This window comes from Leuresthes tenuis, unplaced genomic scaffold, assembly GCF_036924035.1.
Source record: "Leuresthes tenuis unplaced genomic scaffold, fLeuTen1.0.hap1 SCAF_9, whole genome shotgun sequence".
Lineage (NCBI taxonomy): Eukaryota > Metazoa > Chordata > Actinopteri > Atheriniformes > Atherinopsidae > Leuresthes > Leuresthes tenuis.
In genome coordinates, this window is record NW_027325363.1 from 11,503,857 (window position 1) to 11,527,807 (window position 23,951).

Genomic DNA, 23,951 nt, shown 5'->3' on the forward strand with positions numbered 1-23,951 from the left:
GATGTTTGCTTCAATGCGATATAAGCAAGAAATAAAATAAAAATGTGCATTTATTGAACTTTCAAAATGGATTACCTTAAGTTTAGTTAAAAAACACTACATCATTTCCTGTCAGGCAGACCGGGAAATGCGACAAAGCTACATGTTAAGCTGCACATGCATCTGGGTGCATCCACATCAAGATTAGTAAATAAATGCTGTTGGTGTATTGCGTAATATAAATTACTATATAAAGGATTATTTGCTCAAAAGTGAGTAAAAAGTTAATGTTTAAAAACTTTTTAGAATAACTATTTACAAGTGCCGCTTTTCCCTTCTGATCCAAATATCAGTGTACTTCCAATGCATTTGTTTGTTTTAACACAAAGTTGGTGTGAACTGACAAAGGATGACTCCACCTACCTGAAATTTGGTGCGAAAAATCAAGACATTTGTGGAGCATTTCTGAAAATCAGCAATAAATACAATACGAAAGCTGCAAAACAGGTGCTATCATCGACAACAAAGTCAGCAAATGACTCATATTGAATTTAGATATGGTAGTCTCTTATGTTCTGACCTAAGATAATTAAATCCACTCAAATATTACTCTGTTTTCCAAATTAAAACAAATTCAGCAGTTTAGAAATGCTAGAAGTGTAGATATGTATTTTATTCATTATGTTGATAACGTTTGCCTTAAAGGTTTACTTTGTGATTAATTTTTCTAAACCTGTTTATGAAACTGTGTCCAAGCATTCTAACTTTTCCTCCCTTGTACTGCAGTGCACTTTTGCAAAAGGAAAACAAAACAGCCAGTCACAAATCAAGGTTGTAAATCAAGATGTGATTGGTCAGAATCCCTCTTTGTTCATTCACTGCATGGGAAATGGCTCTTGCTGGTTAAGTATATTGTATGGCCATGCTACTTTGCCACAAAATAAGAGTAGTAACAGAAAAATGTATCACAAAAAAACCCACACATTTATTTGTTGCTTCAAATTGCCTCTAAATTCTTTATTTTTATTGAAAAGAGATTGTACAGCACAGTATAATAGCAATATCAAGGGCTAATCACTAATGGGAAATGCAAAAAAAAGGCTTGTTTATAACAAGTGAACATTTAATTATAACTGTTGCTTTTATGACTTGGTTGTGCCTCGACCCATGATAGCTTTCTTGGTGTTCCTCTCTGGTCTCAGCAGGATTATGTAACATTTGGGTCCAAACAGAGCCACTAAGAGACCAAAACTGGAGGCCAGGATGGCAAATACCTCCACTGCATCTGCATATTTGCCTGGGGAGTTAATATAAGCAGGAACAAAAGCCACCCACACAGCACAGAAGATCAACATGCTGAAAGTTATGAATTTTGCTTCATTGAAGTTGTCTGGTAAATTTCTTGCTAAAAAAGCTAACAGGAAGCTGAGGATAGCCAGGAAGCCAATATAGCTAAGTAGAACTGCAAATCCAAATGTTGAACCAACATCGCACTCATAGACTATCTTGTCATTGTGGTATTTGGTGTTTTTATGAGGCACCGGTGAAGCAGAGATAATCCACACAGTGCAGATTGCTGCCTGAATGCAAGTGAGAACTAAAACTGTTCCTCTTTGCTGCATAGCACCAAACCACTTGAGGCTGGCTCCACCTCCTGGCTTGGAGGCTTTGAACACGGCCAGAACCACCATGGTTTTAACCAGGATGCATGAGACACAAAGCACAAAGCTGATCCCAAATGCTGCATGTCTCAGTTGGCATGTCCACAGTCTGGGTTGTCCGATGAACAGCAGCGAACACAGGAAGCAAAGTTTAAGTGACACCAAAATCAGGAAGCTCAGTTCTGAGTTGTTAGCTCGTACCACTGGTGTGCTGTGGTGGTAAGTGAAGATACCCAGGACAAGAGCACAGATACATGTGCCCAGCAATGAAGCAGCTGTCAAGCAGATACCCAGAGGCTCATGGTAGGAGAGGAACTCTGTTTTCTTAGGAACGCAGTGGTCACGCTGTGGGCTGGACCAGAAGTCCTCTGGACAACTGATGCATTCCAAGGAGTCTAAGAAAAAAAGAAGGAGGGATTACTTGCTTTCTAACTGACTATAAACATGTCCACACTGATAATAAATACTGAAACACGGACCGATTTGATTGCTTATCTTTCCTTCAGAACAGGGAATGCAGTCAAAACAACATTTAGGTTGCATCTTTTTTCTGGCCATGCGAGTACCCGGAGGACAACTGTCACTGCAAACTGACCGAGGTGGCTGCATGAGGAGAACTAAATCCGTCATTTCATATTTGCATATATTGACTTTAACGTTCTACAAAAGAAGCTTCATGAAAAAAAAAAAGAAAAATAATTTACCCTCTTTGATTCAAAGTTCCAGAAGATTTTGTCTTCATCAAGTATGAGTTCTTCACCTCTGTAGGCTGACCTTTTTACCTCCCCTACATTCTGAACTTCAATTCTTCCATCAGGGAGCCGCAGCCAGTTCATAACATCATATATTGGCAAAGCATCACCATTTTCATCAAATGATACTTGATCACCAAATGATGTAGTAAAGTTCACCTTTTGCAAAAAATGTACAAGCTAGAAATGCATGAGAGAAAAGACATATCAAGAAAGTAACATTTCATCCAAACAGAAGTTAAACTTTTCCAGCCTGGTTTAATTATGAATACACTGGCATTGTGCATATGCACAGTAGCATTCCTGCTGACCTTACTCATAAAGAGAGACTGCTTTGATGATAGTCTTTACATAGGTTGCAGATCAAATATATACCATTCAAATATATGTTTCCATGTTACAGATAATAGTCATATTGATGACCCACACCCACATTACATTCCCTGTTGCAGTTGAAAAGTTTTTACACATCCAAAGCCTTCATGAAATCCATGTCATTAAACACTTAACCTACTCTGGGTTATCCTCCACTAAAACTGTGTTTTCTTTTTACCACAGCCTTCCTGCTCTGCACTGAAATCCACTGGAGCTGGTTTTACCAGATCTCAAGACAGAAATGAGCAATCCTGGGTTCCCAATCCAAAACCAAACCCTTATAATAAACACGTCTGGCAAATCTGGAACCTGGAGCCTGCACTGTAAAGCAACACTGTTTGGCAAGATAACTTGAAATTCTGGAAGGATATAATTAATCATGAATATAAGATGTGTACATGTCTATATAATGTGAGAATACTCCACAAAACTTAATTATATGATAGACAAAGTATCATATTCTGTTTACATGGCAGTGTCTTTCTCAGAGGGAGGTCTTAATCAGGTTAATTTCAGAATATTTATTGCTGTGCATGTAGACCATAGACCCATCTCTCTTGTCAAGTAATTGCAATTTAAGTTGATACCACACCTGCCATGGCTCCAGATTTTGCAAAGTAGCACAGCTGTGTCCTCTGAAAGGCCCCTTCCCTGGCTCACACTGTAGCATGTTATCAAGAGCATATGCCAGTGCATACACAGCCTTGTAAACATTGTACCCAGGCCGGAGGTTAGAAAGATCTAAAATCTCAGTCTCCACACTTTCAATATCTTCCTCTCCAGTGCATAATGCTCCTTCATCTTTTATCCAGTCTACTGGATCAAATTTACACTGAAATGTGTGTTCCCAAAACTGCCTCACCTGAAATATAATTTAAAACATTTGCATAATACATCACTTTCATCACCTTAACTATTCCTTTATGTCATATTCAGAAATGGAAATGTTTTTTTTTTTAATTTGTCATTTAATCAAAATAAGATTACCATGTTAATTTTATCGTTCTCATTTTGGCGAGGACGTATCTGTAGGAGGAAATCTTTGAGCCCGGGTATTTCTCCTCGACGAATGGCAATACCAAGTGTGCCGCTCAGAATTGGCATGAAATGGGGTGTCTGGAACACAGTTGCTGATGTCCAGGATTCACTTGAAATCCATTGTAGACCTGTTACATTCTGACGCATCACCTGTGTGTTACAGTAAAACAAACTATTTAGACTTCTATTGATAGAAAATACCATATTTTTCAGAGGAGAAACAAAACAGAATAAATTCTAGATAAGCTTTAAATTCTACAACCGAGAAATAACATAAATTTAACATGAAGATACTTTTAATAGACTCTCTGATCTTTGTGGATTATTAGTGAGTTAGGCATTCTAAAAATGTAAAACTATAACTTAGGAATTATATGTGGTGAATATCATGCACTCTAAAAGTGATTTTCTGTCTCAGAATAATGATAATGACTAACATTGAGCTGGAAAGTGAAATTCACTTTACACATAAATAAGAACAAAATAAAGTCAATTATTTCTCTTAATCCACTCTTACCTCTTCCAGTAACTGAATCAGATGAATCTCATGTGAAAACACCATGACAACACGAGCTGTTGATCTCTTTATCAAATGTACAATCCTCCTTAGTTCACCTGGGTCACTGTCCCAGGGTAAGACCTCAGTGTAGGCCAGACAACCTCCACCAGACGTCACCAGGTCGGATTGGAAGGACCGTGCAACATGAAGTCCATAATCATCATCACTGACAAGCAAACCTACCCACGTCCAGCCAAAGTGTTTTAGAATCTGAATCATAGCGCGCACCTAAGTGAATATATTGGCATCAAGAGAACATGAAGTGTGCAGACTAATAAATTCTTTCATTAGATTACACTATCGTAAATACTATATAGTCTGTTTATGGTTAATCTATGATGATTAAAAGGATTGGAAAAATGAGGAGACTTTTATTATCAGGAACAATTTCTACATACTTTTCAACTTTCTTTTTTTTTTTTTTTTTTCAACTTTCAAGTCTGTCTCACCTGAAAAGCATCACTTGGGATTGTTCTGAAAAACGATGGAAACCGCTGGCGATCACTTAGGCAGGAGCATGTGGAAAAATAACTCACCTATAAAGAAATATACATACTTTGTGATCTCATGCAATGTGCATATACATGTGCATAAACATGTACTATGTATACACACATGTAAGATGAACAAAGCAAATAAGATCAAAGACAATCAGAAGTAAACTTGAAACTTACAATGGGCATTTTGAATAAACCTAGCACATTGGACATGGCAATAGAAAATGTTGAGTAGGAGTCACCAACGATGCCCAGGACTGGAGGAGTCCCTGAACAGTTCTCCTGAAGAAGAAACTGCTTATCCCGGCCACTGACCAGTGATAAGGCACCACTGAATCCAATAACAAGTGCACCACAGTTGTCATAAATACTGTATCCCAGGGTCACATTTGGCAGCAGATTGGAGTTCTTGTTGATCTCATCAATAGCAAAAGCCATGATCATGGCATGCCTAAATCCTTGAGTGTCAAAACTAACACACAAAAAGTCACATTTGTCCATGATAAAGTAAAAGAATCTACACATCACATTGTATTTAAACTGTTGTTTTAAAGTGACATGCTAGAATATAATATTCATATTCTATACTGATTAGAATTAGCAGAGTGCCCAGCACAAATGTGCACACATCTATATTATCTGCTGCATGTGTGAGGTACTTACCCTTTGCAGCTGGGCTGTTGTGGTTCTGAGGTAAACGTCTGCTCAGGAAAAGAAGAGGTGTAATGGACCCCAAACAAGCCACCCAAAACCACATCACCAGACTTTTGTATTTCATTTAGATTAAACTTTCTCCATAATTTACAAAATGGAATAAGAGATGAGGACACAGAGAATACAGAAAAGACAATCAAGAGCAAACATGCCCCAAGGAAAGTCCCCATAACTGTCCTCCTCCCTTCTCGCTTGTTTGTATTCTTCATATGAGGTTAGCTGATTTTTTATTCAGGACTTTGTCATCACTTTTGCACACGTTGCAGCAGTGTTTCTTTTTTCATGCACCCTATATGGGGGGTGATTATTGGGGCAGGACATGACATGTATGAATTTAATTATGCTGATTTTCAACTTTCAAATTAAGATGTTAAAGTTATTACATCAGTGTTTCAGGAAACATAACCCCATTACGCTGTATATTTTCAGAGTTAGTTTATATTCGTGTTTTTTTTTTTCTTTGAAAATAAGAGGCACATATACTATATTGCCAAAAGTATCTGCTCATCTGCTTTTACACACATATGAATTTAAGTGACATCGCATGCACAGAGTGCATGGGGGAACCTGGAAACTAAATACTGAAGGGAGGTGATTAGTGATGGAGTGCAGCTGAGGGGGAAAGCACAGGTGACTTGAGTGAACTGATCAAGAGTGACTGAGGGGGAAACATTGTAAAATTAATGACTTAACAGAAACCTAAGACATGAAAAACCTAAAGTCATAACAGAAAAATCAAGAACTAAAAATATAACAAAACCAACAGACGTGACAGACAGACATCCCCTCAAGGGATGTTTTGTCAAAATTTAATGTTGTTGATCTAAAAATCCTAGAGGAAACAGTTTGGCATCTGAAATCAACAACTTGCACTCTGGACATAATACCATCCGACTTTTTAAAAACTGTTTTTACCTCAGTAGAAAGGGATTTCCTATAAATAGTTAACATCTCACTTGCATCAGGCATTTTTCCCAAGTCACTAAAGAAAGCCGCCATTAAGCCACTCCTAAAGAACTCTAGACACCTCTAAGATGAACAACTACAGACCTGTCTCTAACCTCTCTTTTATATCCAAGATTATTGAGAAAGTTGTATTTAAGCTCAATGACTTTCTGAATGAAAGTGGAAATCTTGATAACTTTCAATCAGGCTTTCGATATCATCACAGCACTGAAACAGCTCTGGTCAAAGTATTAAACGACATTAGGTTGAATCCTGATATTGGTTATGCTTCAGTTCTGGTTCTGTTCCGATCTCAGTGCTGCGTTTGTTACTGTAGATCAAAGAATCAAAGATCAAAGAATTGCACAGGCTGGAAAACTGGGTTGGACTTTCTGGAGTTGTCCTTAACTGGTTCAGGTCCTATTGACATACTAGATAGACTGGATATAGTTGGGCTCACACCCACACACAGCATTGGCTCTCGAGCCAAATTCCTGGAGAGAGCTGGACTCAGAGAGGGAGAATAGTCAGGTGGATGTGAGGAGACTCACAATATACTCACAAGCCCCGACTGAGCGCCTCTGTGTTGGAACTCACCTGGTGAGAGAAATGGCAAGATGGCTCTGACTGTTTATGCTTATGAACTGAACTACATTTCAGGTACCAGGTCTTTTTGGAGTTCTTGTATGGTGTCCTGGAGGGGCTGTGGACTGGAGATTCCTTCTTTCTCCTGGGGAACAGAAACTTCGGGGGCTGAGAGGTACAGAATGGCCAAGAGGGCCACAGCATCAGTGGTTGCAAAACCTAAAATTTGGGCTTTGGAGGAATTTGGTGAGGCCATGGGAAAGGATTTTCATTGGGCTCAAGGAAGTTCTGGCAATACATTTGACAGCTCAGGGATTATATATCCCATCCAGTCTGGGAATGCCTCTGTTGCCCCAGCGACCTGACCCCGGATAAGTGGAAAACAATGTTTCATCATTAAAGTTGCTTGTAGTTTTGAATAATGATCAAGGAATTTCATATAAATCAACAACTGTTGGCCACAGTCATGAGTCTGAGCTGACTGAAATGGTGGCCAAGACCACTAGAATAATCTCATGTGATACTTCATCCTTAAAAGCCAAACATAGCAGCAACCCAAGAGCTCGATGGGGGAAACCTCAGATGAAGAGAACCAATAGGCCAAAGGAGTCCTGCAGAGTTTGGTTAACCTGTATGGTGGCTTTACAAGGATACTGGAGGGTGCAATAAGTTTTAATGTGTTTTGTGGAGTATAAGAAGGCTAAGCACTGTGTCTCCATGGTGTTGTGTGGAAGGTGTTTAAGATGTTTGTTATACTGGGCCCTTTGCCACAAGCTGTTTGGTCCCTGTGCAACTGGAGTGAGAGCTCAGTTTGCATTGCTGACAGTAAGTCAAATATTTTCCTGTTGGATGGAAACCTTCTGCCGCTTTCACGAAGGATTGAGTCTTTGCTTTTTGCAAATGATGTGGTTGTGTTGGCTTCTCCGAGTGGACACCCCTATCAGGCACTAGGATAGTTCTGCAGCTGAGTGTGAAGCATCTTGGTTGATAATTAGCTCCTCCAGTCTGAGGCACTGGTTATGAGTTGGAAAAGGGTCTTTACTCCTGATTTCCCGAAGTGATTTGTTGCATTGAGATGAAGAGTTTAAAATGCACCAAAGTATAAAAGGATTTTCTTAACAAATGGGAAGAATGAAGTAGGATATTGGCAGGTGGAATGGAGCAGTGTAGTATCTACATTGAGGAAAGAGCTGAGCCAGAGGCAAAGCTGTTGATTAACCAATTAATTTACCATGTGGGTACAAACCCTGCTCTATGGTCATGAGCAACTGAACCTGTTCATGAAACCATGTCCAAGCATTCCAACTCCTCCTCCCTTGTACCGCAGTGCACTTTGGTAAAAGGGAGACAAAAAAGACAACAGGTTGTAAATCAAGATGTAATTGGTCAGAATCCCTCTTTGTTCACTTCACTGCATGGGAAATGGCTCTTGTTGGTAAAGTATATTGTATGGCCATGCTACTTTGCCACAAAATAAGAGTGGTAACAGAAAAATGTATCACAAAAAAACCCCACACATTTATTTGTTGCTTCAAATTGCTTCTAAATTCTTTATTTTTATTGAAAAGATTTTTATTAAAAAGAGATCTTTTCACATTGTACAGCACAGTATAATAGCAATATCAAGGGTTAATCACTAATGGGAAATGCAAAAAACAGGCTTGCTTATAACAAGTGAAAATTTAATTATCACTGTTGCTTTTAAGACTTGGTTGTGCCTCGACCCATGATAGCTTTCTTGGTGTTCCTCTCTGGTCTCAGCAGGATTATATAACATTTGGGTCCAAACAGTGCCACCAAGAGACCAAAACTGGAGGTCAGAATGGCAAATACCTCCACCGCATCTGCATAGTTACCTGGGGAATTGATATAGGCAGGAACAAAGGCCACCCACACAGCACAGAAGATCAACATACTGAAAGTTATGAATTTTGCTTCATTGAAGTTGTCTGGCAAATTTCTTGCCAAAAAAGCTAACATGAAGCTGAGGATAGCCAGGAAGCCAATATAGCTAAGTAGAACTGCAAATCCAAATGTTGAACCAACATCGCACTCATAGACTATCATGTCATTGTGGTATTTGGTGTTTTTATGAGGCACCGGTGAAGCAGAGATAATCCATACAGTGCAGATTGCTGCCTGAATGCAAGTAAGACCTAAAACTGTTCCTCTTTGCTGCATAGCACCAAACCACTTGAGGCTGGATCCACCTCCTGGCTTGGAGGCTTTGAACACGGCCAGAACCACCATGGTTTTAACCAGGATGCATGAGACACAAAGCACAAAGCTGATCCCAAATGCTGCATGTCTCAGTTGGCATGTCCACAGTCTGGGTCGTCCGATGAACAGCAGCGAACACAGGAAGCAAAGTTTAAGTGACACCAAAATCAGGAAGCTCAGTTCTGAGTTGTTAGCTCGTACCACTGGTGTGCTGTGGTGATAAGTGAAGATACCCAGGACAAGAGCACAGATACATGTGCCCAGCAATGAAGCAGCTGTCAAGCAGATACCCAGAGGGTCCTGATAGGAGAGGAACTCTGTTTTCTTTGGAACACAGTGGTCACGCTGTGGGCTGGACCAGAAGTCCTCTGGACAACTGATGCATTCCAAGGAGTCTAAGAAAAAAAGATGAAGGGATTACTTGTTTTCTAACTGACTATAAACAAGTCCACACTGATAATAAATACTGAAACACGGACCGATTTGATTGCTTATCTTTCCTTCAGAACAGGGAATGCAGTCAAAACAACATTCAGGTTGCCCCTTTTTTCTGGCCATGCGAGTACCCGGAGGACAACTGTCACTGCAAACTGACCGAGGTGGCTGCATGAGGAGAACTAAATCCGTCATTTCATATTTGTATATATTGACTGTTCAACAAAAGAAGCTTCATTAAAAAAAAAAGAAAAATAATTTACCCTCTTTGATTCAAAGTTCCAGAAGATTTTGTCTTCATCAAGTATGAGTTCTTCACCTCTGTAGGCTGACCTTTTTACCTCCCCTACATTCTGAACTTCAATTCTTCCATCAGGGAGCCGCAGCCAGTTCATAACATCATATATTGGCAAAGCATCACCATTTTCATCAAATGACACTTGATCACCAAATGATGTAGTAAAGTTCACCTTTTGCAAAAAATGTACAAGCTAAAAATGCATGAGAGAAAAGACATATCAAGAAAGTAACATTTCATCCAAACAGAAGTTAAACTTTTCCAGCCTCGTTTAATTATGAATACACTGGCATTGTGCATATGCACAGTATCATTCCTGTTGACCTTAATCATAAAAAGAGACTGTTGATAGACTGATAATAGTCTTTACATAGGTTGCAGATAAATATATATACCATTCAAATTTATGTTTCCATGTTACAGATAATAGTCATATTGATGACCCACACCCACATTACATTCCCTGTTGCAGTTGAAAAGTTTGCACCCATCCAAAGCGTTTTTCGTTGTTATCTCATGGTATACCCTGTGTTACAATTACATTCCTGTGCTTTAATTGCACTCAAGTGCTATACCATAAATATCCTACGTGCCATATATGGTACATATACTGCATTAGTTCCAATCATGTGATGATGAAATGTATGTGCGTATGAACAAAGGGAGATGCCTCAGGACAGAGTCTTCCAGAGGTCAACAGAGTTCAACTGAGTTCAAACTACAACGCACCATTCCTGATTCAAACTAGTTCATAGACATATCTCTTTGACACATCCACCTGTGGCTGAAGCAGCGACGGCTCTCCCCTTTTGCAAAAACTGAACTTAATATTGATCTCATATGTGGTTCTCTCTGTTAAAGGTGGGACTTTGTTAATAAAGAACAAAACCCTATCATCCTCCACCAAAACTGTGTTTTCTGGTTACCACAGCCCTCCTGCTCTGCACTGAAATCCACTGGAGCTGGTTTTACCAGATCTCAAGACAGCAATCCTGGGTTCCCAATCCTAAACCAAACCCTTATAATAAACACCTCTGGCAAATCTGGAACCTAGAGCCTTCCCTGTAAAGCAACACTGTGTGGCAAGATAATGTGAAACTCTTGAAGGATATAATTAATCATGTAATTAAGGTGTACACATGTTTATGTAATGCGAGTACGATCAGAATGCTCCACATAACTTAATTACATGATAGTCAAAGTATTATATGTTCAAAGGGAGGTCTTAATCAGGTTAATTTCAGAATATTGCTGTGCATGTAGACCATAGATCCATCTCTCTTGTCAAGTAATTGCAATTTAAGTTGATACCACACCTGCCATGGCTCCAGATTTTGCAAAGTAGCACAGCTGTGTCCTCTGAAAGGCCCCTTCCCTGGCTCACACTGTAGCATGTTATCAAGAGCATATGCCAGTGCATACACAGCCTTGTAAACATTGTACTCAGGTCCGAGGTTAGAAAGATCCAAAATCTCAGTCTCCACACTTTCAATATCTTCCTTTCCAGTGCATAATGCTCCTTCATCTTCCATCCAGTCTGCTGGATCAAATTTACACTGAAATGTGTGTTCCCAAAACTGCCTCACCTGAAATATAATTTAAAACATTTGCATAATACATCACTTTCATTACCTTATCTATTCCTTTATGCCATATTCAGAAATGGAAATGTTTTTTTTTTCCATTTGTCATTTAATCAAAATAAGATTACCATGTTATTTTTATAGTTGTCATTTTGGCGAGGACGTATCTGTAGGAGGAAATCTTTGAGCCCGGGTATTTCTCCTCGACGAATGGCAATACCAAGTGTGCCGCTCAGGATTGGCATGAAATGGGGTGTCTGGAGCAGAGTAGCTAATGTCCAGGCTTCACTTGAAATCCATTGTCGACCTGTTACATTCTGTCGCATCACCTGTGTGTTACAGTAAAACAAACTATTTAGACTTCTATTGATAGAAAATACCATATTTTTCAGAGGAGAAACAAAACAGAATAAATTCTAGATAAGCTGTAAATTCTACAACCAAGAAATAACATAAATTTAACATGAAGATACTTTTATTAGACTCACTGATCATTGTGGATTATTAGTGGGTTTGGCATTCTAAAAATGTAAAACTGTAACTTAGGAAAGATATGTGGTGATTATCATGCACTCTAAAAGTGTTTTCTATCTCAGAAAATCATTTGTGCTCCAAACTGATAATGACTGACATTGAGCTGGAAAGTGAAATTCACTTTACACATAAATAAGAACAAAATAAAGTTAATTATTTCTCTTAATCCACTCTTACCTCTTCCAGTAATTTAATCAGTTGAATCTCATGTGAAAACACCATGACAACACGAGCTGTTGATGTCTTTATCAAATGTACAATCCTCCTTAGTTCACCTGGGTCACTGTCCCAGGGTAAGACCTCAGCGTAGGCCAGACAACCTCCACCAGACGTCACCAGGTCGGATTGGAAGGACCGTGCAACATGAAGTCCATAATCATCATCACTGACAAGCAAACCTACCCACGTCCAGCCAAAGTGTTTTAGAATCTGAATCATAGCGCGCACCTAAGTGAATATATTGGCATCAAGAGAACATGAAGTGTGCAGATGAATAAATTCTTTCATTAGATTTAACTATTTTAGATTCTATATTGTCTGTTTATGGTTAATCTATGATGATTAAAAGGATTAGAAAAATTAGGAGACTTTTATTATCAGGAACAATTTCTACATACTTTTCAACTTTCAAGTCTGTGTCTCACCTGAAAAGCATCACTTGGGATTGTTCTGAAAAAGGATGGAAACCGCTGGCGATCACTTAGGCAGGAGCATGTGGAAAAATAACTCACCTATAAAGAAATATACATACTTTGTGATCTCATGCAATGTGCATATACATGTGCATAAACAGGTACATATATACACACACATAAGATGAACAAAGCAAATAAGATCAATGACAATCAGAAGTAAACTTGAAACTTACAGAGGGCATTTTGAATAAACCTAGCACATTGGACATGGCAATAGAAAATGTTGAGTAGGAGTCACCAACGATGCCCAGGACTGGAGGAATCCCTGAACAGTTCTCCTGAAGAAGAAACTGCTTATCCCGGCCACTGATCAGTGATAAGGCACCACTGAATCCAATAACAAGTGCACCACAATTGTCATAAAGACTGTATCCCAGGGTCACATTCGGCAGCAGATTGGAGTTCTTGTTGATCTCATCAATAGCAAAAGCCATGGTCATGGCATGCCTAAATCCTTGAGTGTCAAAACTAACATACAAAAAGTCACATTTTTCCATGATAAAGTAAAAGAATCTACACATCACATTGTATTTAAACTGTTGATTAAAGTGACATGCTAGAATATAATATTCATATTCTATAATGTTTAGCATTAGTAGAGTGTCCAGCACAAATGTGCACAAATCTATATTATCTGCTGCATGTGTGAGATACTTACCCTTTGCAGCTGGGCTGTTGTGGTTCTGAGGTAAACGTCTGCTCAGGAAAAGAAGAGATGTAATGGACCTCAAACAATCCACCCAAAACCACATCACCAGACTTTTGTATTTCATTTAGATTAAACTTTCTCCATAATTTACAAAATGGAATAAGAGATGGGGACACAGAGAACACAGAAAAGACAGTCAAGAGCAAACATGCACCAAGGAAAGTCCCCATAACTGCCCTCCTCCCTTCTCGCTTGTTTATATTCTTCATATGAGGTTAGCTGATTTTTTATTCAGGACTTTGTCATCACTTTTGCATACTTTGCATATTATGGGGGCAGGACATAACATGTATGAATTTAATTATGTTGATTTTCAACTTTCAAATTCAGATTAGTTATTACATCAGTATTTCAGGAAACATAACCCTATTAAGCTGTATATTTTCAGAGTTAGTTTTACATTCATGTTTTTTTTTCTTTGAAAATAAGAGTGGCACACATACTATATTTCCAAAAGTATTTACTCAGCTGCGTTTATACGCATATGAATATAAGTGACAACGCATTCTTAATCCTCAGGGTTTAATATGACGATGGCCCACCCTTTGCATCTTAAACTCTCCTGGGCAAGCTTTCCACGAGGTTTAGGAGTGTTTTTATGGGAAGTTTTGACCATTCTTCCAAAAGCACATTTGTGAGGTCAGACACTGATGTTGGATGAGAAGGTCTGGCTCACAGTCTCTGCTCTAATTCATCCCAAAGGTGTTCTGTCTGGTTGAGGTCAGGACTCTGTGCAGGTCAGTCAAGTTCTTCCACATCAAACTCGTTCATCCATGTCTTTATGGACCTTGCTTTGTGCACTGGTGCGCAGTCATGGTGGAACAGGAAGGGGACATCCCCAAACTGTTTCCACAAAGTTGGGAGCACGAAATCGTCCAAAATCTCTTAGTCTGCTGAAGCATTCACAGTTCATTTCACTGGAATTAAGGGGCTAATCCCAGCTCGTGAAAAGCAATAACACGCCATAATCCCCCCTCCATCAAACAACACTTGGCACAATGCAGTCAGAAATACCATTTTCCTGGCTACCCCAGACTTGTTCATCAGATTGCCAAATGGAGAAGCGTGATTTGTCACTCCAGAGAACGACTCTCTACTGCTCTAGAGTCCTGTGGCGGCGTGCTTTACATGACTGCATCCAACCCTTTGCATTGCACTTGGTTATGTATGGCTTGGATGCAGCTGCTCGGCCATGGAAACACATTCGATGAACCTCTCTGCGCACTGTTCTTGAGCTAAACTGAAGGCCACATGAAGTTTGGAGGTCTGTAGCGATTGACTCTGCAGAAAGTTGGCGGCCTCTGCACACTATGCTGAGGCGCATAGTGTGTCTGTCATCTTACATGGCCTTCCACTTTGTGGCTAAGTTGCTGTCATTCTCTATTGCTTCCACTTTGTTACAATACCCCTGAATCATTAGGTCTTGGGGGGTGGTTGCACTGAGTGGCATCTGGTGGGTGGGGCTCTTTGGGTATGTAGGCTGCCCAGAGGGCCGCGCTCCCAGTTCTAAAAGGTTGGCTGTCCCTCAATTTTAATTGCTCACTATTAGAAAATATTGAAGAGCCAGAAGGGTGAGGGGAGGGGTCTTCTCACACCCCTGCTTCCTGGTTGCTGCTCGGGGCAGGAGGGGCCAGGAGGATTAATTAATTATTCTGCTGGTTCGGGGTCTGTGGTGGCTGGGGGGCTGCTGGCCCCCTGGTGTGCTTCTCCCGATGGGGAGGCGGCGTTGCCTCTCCCCGCTGCTCGCGACTTCACCCACCTGTGGGCACGTCTTGACTCCCAGGGCACTTGGCCAGGGGCGCTGGGGCAGGCGCTGACCCACTGTGTGGCTGTCTGGGGTGCTTGGCCCTCCCGGGTATTGGGTGGGGCCTCTGCCAGGGGGTTTGGGGGCGCTCGAGCTCCTGGGGCCTGGGTCTGGTGCACGGCCCATGTCTGGGTGGCTGGGGCCTGGCAGGGTCGGTGGGCTGTTGCCCCTGGCTCCCGGGGGGCCTCTACCCTATGCTTATGGGGGCTCTGTCCGGGGGCTTCCTCTGCAGTCTTCTGGGTGGATGCGCAGTTGTCCCTGTGGTGGGCATCCTGGGTTCTGTGCTCCGTGGGGGTTGCTGGTGGTCGCAACAGAGACCATGGATTGTTGTCTGTTTTGTTTTTTACAGGTGTAGCAGCTGGTTGTCTGGTTTTTGTTTCTATTTTTGTTCTGTTTCCTCTTCTTTACTCTTCTTCTTTCCTTGTCCCCCGCTCTATTACATGTTATATATTGTAAACCACAAGCTGTTTGGTCCCTGTGCAACTGGAGTGAGAGCTCAGTTTGCATTGCTGACAGTATGACAAACTTAGTCCTTTTGGGTGGAAACCTTCTGCCGCTTTCAGTAAGGATCGAGTCTTTGCTCTTTGCAAATTATGTGATTGTGTTGGTTTTTCTGAGTGGACACCGTCACCAGGCTCTAGGATCAGGGCCCTATGCAGGGCCCAAAAAAAACTGAGGTCATGAGTCAGAACTTCTAGTTGGGTTCAGGGGCATGGTCCCCTGGAAATTTTTTTTAATTCTGTTATTTAAATCTGGCCATTTTCAGAGTCTTAAAAGAACAAAAACAACATAATGACTTTTAGGTTTATTTGTTTTGTTTGTTATCAGAGAACATCAGCCTCATCCTAAATGATTTGCAAATGAGTTACATTGTAAAACTGGAGAACGAATTTCATCTACTCATGGATTAGGAATAAAAAGGAATGAATTGTCCTGGTACAGAGGGATAATATAGACAAATGCTTCATATTTCCTTCAGTATTTAGAATAGATACTCAAGCCCTATTACACTATCATGTTGATGATAGTGCCTAATCCACTCACTCTTGTTAAGGAAAACCAGCTTTTAACACATTTCTATTATAATCTTACACAATACTTCAATTATCATGCATTCTACATCTGACTTTTAAAACGTATACAGGTCTGGCATAGGCTCTTCCTTTTATAGTACCTGCTAACCCTCTATCACTGTTCCTCTTCTTGCTGCTTGGCCCAAAGATGAGCTTGGTTTGGCTCAGCCTTTTCCTCCCCATCCTGTTTTCCCTTTAGTGAAGAATATAAAAAAACTGGACTATCTCACTCACCTGAACCTTAATGCTAAAGTCAATAATATTGTTAATATTGTACATTTTTATACTTAAATTTTAATACCCTATACTCACTTTTTTTACTGAAGCCTTTTTCTTATTTTGTGTGGAATTATTGTGCCAAGGTTTTTTTTTATTTGACATTCATATTTAAATTCTTATCCTTAATTCTTGGTAGTACGTAAAAAGACAATTTGACTGCACATTGTACTATGTATGATTATGTATGTGACAAATAAAAGTCTTGAATCTTGACTCTATAAACACAGTCAAATACTAAACTGATAGAAATGAAAATAGTCCATTTCAACATGCTTTCAGATGTGTCAGAAATCTTAAAAAACCTTGAGGGCAGTGCAGAGCTTTTGAAATTTGAGGTAAAAATGGGGCATTCTGAGGCTTTTTGAAGGACCATTATGGTGACTCATGAAGTAAGGGCAAGTTACCACAGAAAATGATTTATTATTTTGAAAATTAACTGGGTGTTTTATTTTGTTTCTGCGCACGACCTGCTTCGTGCAGTGTTGCCACGTTGTGTTACGGCATAAATATAATAACACGTTCAGCATCCAACATTGAGAAATCAACACTGAATTAACGTTTAACAAAATGATTGTTGACTCAACCGGTGGAAATTGATTGACGACTGGTACTGACGGAGTCAACCAAAATTAAACTTCGATTCACGTTTCGTTGCTGTCCGAGTAGTACGCTGGGCTGTTGCTTCAAAGTGCCTCTAAATTCTTTATTTTTATTGAAAAGAGATTTTCACATTGTACAGCACAGTATAATAGCAATATCAAGGGCTAAAAACTGATGGGACAATGCAAAAAACAGGCTTGTTTATAACAAGTGAAAATTTAATTATCACTGTTGCTTTTATGACTTGGTTGTGCCTCGACCCATGATAGCTTTCTTGGTGTTCCTCTCTGGTCTCAGCAGGATTATGTAACATTTGGGTCCAAACAGTGCCACTAAGAGACCAAAGCTGGAGGTCAGAATAGCAAATACCTCCACTGCATCTGCATATTTACCAGGGGAATTGATATAGGCAGGAACAAAGGCCACCCACACAGCACAGAAGATCAACATACTGAAAGTTATGAATTTTGCTTCATTGAAGTTGTCTGGTAAATTTCTTGCCAAAAAAGCTAACAGGAAGCTGATGATAGCCAGGAAGCCAATATAGCTAAGTAGAACTGCAAATCCAAATGTTGAACCAACATCGCACTCATAGACTATCTTGTCATTGTGGTATTTGGTGTTTTTATGAGGCACCGGTGAAGCAGAGATAATCCATACAGTGCAGATTGCTGCCTGAATGCAAGTGAGAACTAAAACTGTTCCTCTTTGCTGCATAGCACCAAACCACTTGAGGCTGGCTCCACCTCCTGGCTTGGAGGCTTTGAACACAGCCAGAACCACCATGGTTTTAACCAGGATGCATGAGACACAAAGCACAAAGCTGATCCCAAATGCTGCATGTCTCAGTTGGCATGTCCACAGTCTGGGTCGTCCGATGAACAGCAGCGAACACAGGAAGCAAAGTTTAAGTGACACCAAAATCAGGAAGCTCAGTTCTGAATTGTTAGCTCGTACCACTGGTGTGCTGTGGTGATAAGTGAAGATACCCAGGACAAGAGCACAGATACATGTGCCCAGCAATGAAGCAGCTGTCAAGCAGATACCCAGAGGGTCTTGATAGGAGAGGAACTCTGTTTTCTTAGGAACGCAGTGGTCACGCTGTGGGCTGGACCAGAAGTCCTCTGGACAACTGATGCATTCCAAGGAGTCTAAGAAGAAAAGATGAAGGGATTACTTGCTTTCTAACTGACTATAAACATGTCCACACTGATAATAAATACTGAAACACGGACCGATTTGATTGCTTATCTTTCCTTCAGAACAAGGAATGCAGTCAAAACAACATTCAGGTTGCCCCTTTTTTCTGGCCATGCGAGTACCCGGAGGACAACTGTCACTGCAAACTGACCGAGGTGGCTGCATGAGGAGAACTAAATCCGTCATTTCATATTTGTATATATTGACTTTAACGTTCCACAAAAAATTTAAAAGATAATTTACCCTCTTTGATTCAAAGTTCCAGAAGATTTTGTCTTCATCAAGTATGAGTTCTTCACCTCTGTAGGCTGACCTTTTTACCTCCCCTACATTCTGAACTTCAATTCTTCCATCGGGGAGCCGCCGCCAGTTCATAACGTCATATATTGGCAAAGCATCACCATTTTCATCAAATGACACTTGATCACCAAATGATGTAGTAAAGTTCACCTTTTGCAAAAAATGTACAAGCTAGAAATGCATGAGAGAAAAGACATATCAAGAAAGTAACATTTCATCCAAACAGAAGTTAAACTTTTCCAGCCTCGTTTTATCATGAGGTAAAAATGGCATTGTGCATATGCCCAGTATCATTCCTGCTGACCTTAATCATAAAAATAGACTGTTGTGATGATAGTCTTTACATAGTTTGCAGATAAAATAGATACCATTCAAATTTATGTTTCCATGTTACAGATAATAGTCATATTAATGACCCACACCCACATTACATTCCCTTTTGCAGTTGCAACGTTTGCACCCATCCAAAGCCTTCATGAAATGCATGTTATTAAAAAAAGAAAAGGCTTAACCTACTCTGGGTTATCCTCCACCAAAACTGTGTTTTCTGTTTACCACAGCCTTCCTGCTCTGCACTGAAATCCACTGGAGCTGGTTTTACCAGATCTCAAGACAGAAATGAGCAATCCTGGGTTCCCAATCCAAAACCAAACCCTTATAATAAACACCTCTGGCAAATCTGGAACCTAGAGCCTGCACTGTAAAGCAACACTGTTTGGCAAGATTACGCGAAACTCCGGAAGGATATAATTAATCATGTAATTAAGGTGTACACATGTTTATGTAATGCGAGTTTGAGCAGAATACTCTACATAACTTATATGATATACAAAGTGTCATATGCTGTTTACATGATAGTGTCTTTCTCAAATGGAGGTCTTAATCAGGTTATTTTCAGAATATTGCTGTGCATGTAGACCATAGATCCATCTCTCTTGTCAAGTAATTGCAATTTAAGTTGATACCACACCTGCCATGGCTCCAGATTTTGCAAAGTAGCGCAGCTGTGTCCTCTGAAAGGCCCCTTCCCTGGCTCACACTGTAGCATGTTATCAAGAGCATATGCCAGTGCATATACAGCCTTGTAAACATTGTACTCAGGTCCGAAGTTAGAAAAATCCATAAACTCAGTCTCCACACTTTCAATATCTTCCTTTCCAGTGCATAATGCTCCTTCATCTTCCATCCAGTCTGCTGGATCAAATTTACACTGAAATGTGTGTTCCCAAAACTGCCTCACCTGAAACACAATTTAAAACATTTGCATAATACATCACTTTCATCACCTTAACTATTACTTTATGCCATATTCAGAAATGGAAATGTTTTTTTTTTTAATTTGTCATTTAATCAAAATAAGATTACCATGTTGTTTTTATCGTTGTCATTTTGGCGAGGACGTATCTGTAGGAGGACATCTTTGAGCCCGGGTATTTCTCCTCGACGAATGGCAATACCAAGTGTGCCGCTCAGGATTCGCATGAAATGGGGTGTCTGGAGCACAGTTGCTGATGTCCAGGCTTCACTTGAAATCCATTGTAGACCTGTTACATTCTGTCGCATCACCTGTGTGTTACATTAAAACAAACTATTTAGACTTCTATTGATAGAAAATACAATATTTTTCAGAGGAGAAACAAAACTGAATAATTTCTAGATAAGCTTTAAATTCTACAACCGAGAAATAACATAAATTTAACCTGAAGAGACTTTTAGTAGACTCTCTGATCTTTGTGGATTATTAGTGGGTTAGGCATTCTAAAAATGTAAAACTATAACTTAGTAATTATATGTGGTGATTATCATGCACTCTAAAAGTGATTCTCTGTCTCAGAATAATGATAATGACTGACATTGAGCTGGAAAGTGAAATTCACTTTATACATAAATAAGAACAAAATAAAGTTAATTATTTCTCTTAATCCACTCTTACCTCTTCCATTAATTGAATCATGTGAATCTCATGTGAAAACACCATGACAACACGAGCTGTTGATCTCTTTATCAAATGTACAATCCTCCTTAGTTCACCTGGGTCACTGTCCCAGGGTAAGACCTCAGTGTAGGCCAGACAACCTCCACCAGACGTCACCAGGTCGGATTGGAAGGACCGTGCAACATGAAGTCCATAATCATCATCACTGACAAGCAAACCTACCCACGTCCAGCGAAAGTGTTTTAGAATCTGAATCATAGCGCGCACCTAAGTGAATATATTGGCATCAAGAGAACATGAAGTGTGCAGACTAATAAATTCTACTAAATTACATTATTGTAAATACTATATTGTCTAGTTATGGTTAATCTATGACGATTAAAAGGATTAGAAAATTAGGAGACTTTTATTATCAGGAACAATTTCTACATACTTTTCAACTTTCAAGTTTGTGTCTCACCTGAAAAGCATCACTTGGGATTGTTCTGAAAAACGATGGAAACCGCTGGCGATCACTTAGGCAGGAGCATGTGGAAAAATAACTCACCTATAAAGAAATATACATACTTTGTGATCTCATGCAACGTGTATATACATGTGCATAAACATGTTCTATATATACACACATGTAAGATGAACAAAGCAAATAAGATCAATGACAATCAAACTTACAGTGGGCATTTTGAATAAACCTAGCACATTGGACATGGCAATAGAAAATGTTGAGTAGGAGTCACCAACGATGCCCAGGACTGGAGGAATCCCTGAACAGTTCTCCTGAAGAAGAAACTGCTTATCCCGGCCACTGACCAGTGATAAGGCACCACTGAATCCAATAACAAGTGCACCACAATTGTCATAAAGACTGTATCCCAGGGTCACATTCGGCAGCAGATTGGAATTCTTGTTGATCTCATCAATAGCAAAAGCCATGGTCATAGCCAGCCTGAATCCTTGAGTGTCAAAACTAACACACAAAATGTCACAGTTTTCCATTATAAAGTAAAAGTATCTATACATCACATTGTATGTAAACTCTAGTTTTAAAGTGACATGCTAGAATATAATATTCATATTCTATACTGATTAGGATTAACAGAGTGTCCTGCATTGTCATTTTTTTCTGTTTGTGTACTCTGAACAAAAAGCATAATGTGCACAAATCTATATTATCTGCTGCATGTGTGAGGTACTTACCCTTTGCAGCTGGGCTGTTGTGGTTCTGAGGTAAATGTCTGCTCATGAAAAGAAGAAGTGTAATGGACCTCAAACAAGCCACCCAAAACCACATCACCAGACTTTTGAATTTCATTTAGATTAAACTTTCTCCATAATTTACAAAATGGAATAAGAGATGAGGACACAGAGAATACAGAAAAGACAATCAAGAGCAAACATGCACCAAGGAAAGTCCCCATAACTGTCCTCCTCCCTTCTCGCTTGTTTATATTCTTCATATGAGGTTAGCTGATTTTTTATTCAGGACTTTGTCATCACTTTTCCATACTTTGCATATTATGGGGGCAGGACATAACATGTATGAATTTAATTATGTTGATTTTCAACTTTCAAATTGAGATGTTAAAGTTATTACATCAGTGTATCAGGAAACATAACCCTATTAAGCTGTATATTTTCAGATTTAATTTTACATTCATGTTTTTTTTCTTTGAAAATGAGAGTGGCACATACATAAATTGAGAGATGTTTGAAATGTTTCAGTGTAAATGTTTCCTTTTCTTTTTGTCTATAAAACCTGGTTTTAACAATGACTTTAATGAAAAATCTAAAGTAGGTTTGAAAATGTTTTAGGAGTCTGATCTGGTTTGTGGAGTGATATAGAAAGTGGAATGTCATCTTAATGGCAGGGGAAGGAGCCTGAGCTGGTGTGTGAGGTGGACCATTGCCAACTAGATATAGTTGGCCTCAACTCCACATAAAGCATTGGCTCTGCATCCAAATTCCTGGAGAGAACTGGACTCTCTCATACTCCAGAGGGGGAGAATAATCAGGTGGATATGGGGAAACTCAACAGATACTCACAAGCCCCTCACTGATCGTCTCTGTGTTGGAGCTCTCCCTGGTGAGAGAGATGGCAAGAAGGCTCTTACTGTTCATGCTCATGTACTGAACTACATTTCAGAGTAACAGGTCTTTATGGAGTTCTTGGGTGGTTTCTTGGAGGGTCCGCCAACTGGAGATTCCTTCTTTCTCTTGGTGAACTTCAGTATCTATGGGCAATGACACAGTGACCTGGAGGGGCGTGAATAGGAGGAATGGCCTCACTGAGACTCTGAATCCAAGTCATACTTTGCTATTGGGCTTTTGTGTGATTCGTGGATTGATCATAACAAACACCACATTAAAGCATAAATTGACTCATAAGTGTACTTGGTACCAGGCCACCTTAGGCCATAGGTTGATAATCAATTGCAGAGTCTTATCATCAGACATACAATCATATTTCTTAGACATTTTGGTAAAGCAGCAGAGCTGTCAATTGATCAACATCCATTGGTGAGTTGGATGCTGTGGCAGGGAAGACTGTTAAACAGAAACAGTCAGGAAACCCAAACAAGTATTATGGGTGAACTGGGAACATATGGTGGAGGCCCCTGTCCAGGAGATTTTCAACTCATATCTTCAGGAGAGTTTTTCACATATACCATGGAATGTTGGGCCATGTTATACCTTTCCATTGTGTATGCAGCTTCCAGAGCTGGGGTCAGATGTTTCATCTGTGCCTGTCGTGGCAGAAATCAGAGGACCCAGTGGAGGACACCAACTGAAGGAGGAAGCCTTTTGGGCTTGGTTGTCCCAGGGGACACCAGGAGCAGCTGACAGGTACACAATGGCCAAGTCGGTGACAGCATCAGTGGTTGCAGAAACTAAAATTTAGGTGTTGGAGGAATTTTCATACGGCTCAAGGAAGTTCTGGCAAACCATCTGACAGCTCAGGGATTATATATCCCATCTAACCTGGGAATGTATCTGGATCCCCCAGGAAGAGCTGGAATTTGGCTGGAGAGAGAGATGTCTGATGTTTCTTTTCGAGACCTGTTGCCACTGCAACACGACCCCGGAAAAGCAAAAAACAATGATTATCATTAAATTTATCTGTACTTTTGAATATTGATCAAAATATTTAATCTGAATCAACAACTGTTAAATCATGCTGAC

General features: G+C 39.9%; 3 protein-coding genes across 3 annotated transcripts; all 3 read right to left on the reverse strand.

Moving 5' to 3' along the window:
* Positions 1-1,121: 1,121 nt before the first annotated feature.
* Positions 1,122-5,745, reverse strand: LOC140314757 (extracellular calcium-sensing receptor-like). Its single transcript, XM_072393114.1, has 9 exons — positions 5,525-5,745; positions 5,039-5,333; positions 4,814-4,900; positions 4,323-4,592; positions 3,755-3,955; positions 3,360-3,629; positions 2,345-2,572; positions 2,120-2,243; positions 1,122-2,035 (listed from the first exon to the last, which is right to left on the reverse strand). The coding sequence occupies exons 1-9, from the start codon at positions 5,743-5,745 to the stop codon at positions 1,122-1,124; spliced, it is 2,610 nt and encodes an 869-aa protein (XP_072249215.1).
* Positions 5,746-8,806: 3,061 nt separating this feature from the next.
* Positions 8,807-13,749, reverse strand: LOC140314758 (extracellular calcium-sensing receptor-like). Its single transcript, XM_072393115.1, has 9 exons — positions 13,529-13,749; positions 13,044-13,338; positions 12,820-12,906; positions 12,353-12,622; positions 11,770-11,970; positions 11,375-11,644; positions 10,024-10,251; positions 9,805-9,928; positions 8,807-9,693 (listed from the first exon to the last, which is right to left on the reverse strand). Exons 1-9 carry the CDS (start codon positions 13,747-13,749, stop codon positions 8,807-8,809), a joined length of 2,583 nt encoding a protein of 860 aa, XP_072249216.1.
* Positions 13,750-17,572: 3,823 nt separating this feature from the next.
* On the reverse strand, positions 17,573-22,189 carry LOC140314760 (extracellular calcium-sensing receptor-like). Its single transcript, XM_072393116.1, has 9 exons — positions 21,969-22,189; positions 21,444-21,738; positions 21,232-21,318; positions 20,769-21,038; positions 20,201-20,401; positions 19,806-20,075; positions 18,779-19,006; positions 18,571-18,694; positions 17,573-18,486 (listed from the first exon to the last, which is right to left on the reverse strand). Exons 1-9 carry the CDS (start codon positions 22,187-22,189, stop codon positions 17,573-17,575), a joined length of 2,610 nt encoding a protein of 869 aa, XP_072249217.1.
* Between the last annotated feature and the right edge of the window lie 1,762 nt (positions 22,190-23,951).

Excerpts from the sequence above, each read along its gene's own strand:
- LOC140314757 (XM_072393114.1), bottom strand. The coding sequence starts at position 5,745 with ATGGGGACTTTCCTTGGGGCATGTTTGCTCTTGATTGTCTTTTCTGTA. Across the intron at positions 3,630-3,754 it reads AGAACGATAAAATTAACATG|GTGAGGCAGTTTTGGGAACA; the intron begins GTAATCTTATTT and ends ATTATATTTCAG. Across the intron at positions 2,573-3,359 it reads AAAATCTGGAGCCATGGCAG|CTTGTACATTTTTTGCAAAA; the intron begins GTGTGGTATCAA and ends ATGCATTTCTAG.
- LOC140314758 (XM_072393115.1), bottom strand. The coding sequence starts at position 13,749 with ATGGGGACTTTCCTTGGTGCATGTTTGCTCTTGACTGTCTTTTCTGTG. Across the intron at positions 12,907-13,043 it reads GTTTATTCAAAATGCCCTCT|GTGAGTTATTTTTCCACATG; the intron begins GTAAGTTTCAAG and ends ATTTCTTTATAG. Across the intron at positions 10,252-11,374 it reads AAAATCTGGAGCCATGGCAG|CTTGTACATTTTTTGCAAAA; the intron begins GTGTGGTATCAA and ends ATGCATTTTTAG.
- LOC140314760 (XM_072393116.1), bottom strand. The coding sequence starts at position 22,189 with ATGGGGACTTTCCTTGGTGCATGTTTGCTCTTGATTGTCTTTTCTGTA. Across the intron at positions 21,739-21,968 it reads CAACAGCCCAGCTGCAAAGG|TTTTGACACTCAAGGATTCA; the intron begins GTAAGTACCTCA and ends TTTGTGTGTTAG. Across the intron at positions 21,039-21,231 it reads TCCCAAGTGATGCTTTTCAG|GTGCGCGCTATGATTCAGAT; the intron begins GTGAGACACAAA and ends ATATTCACTTAG.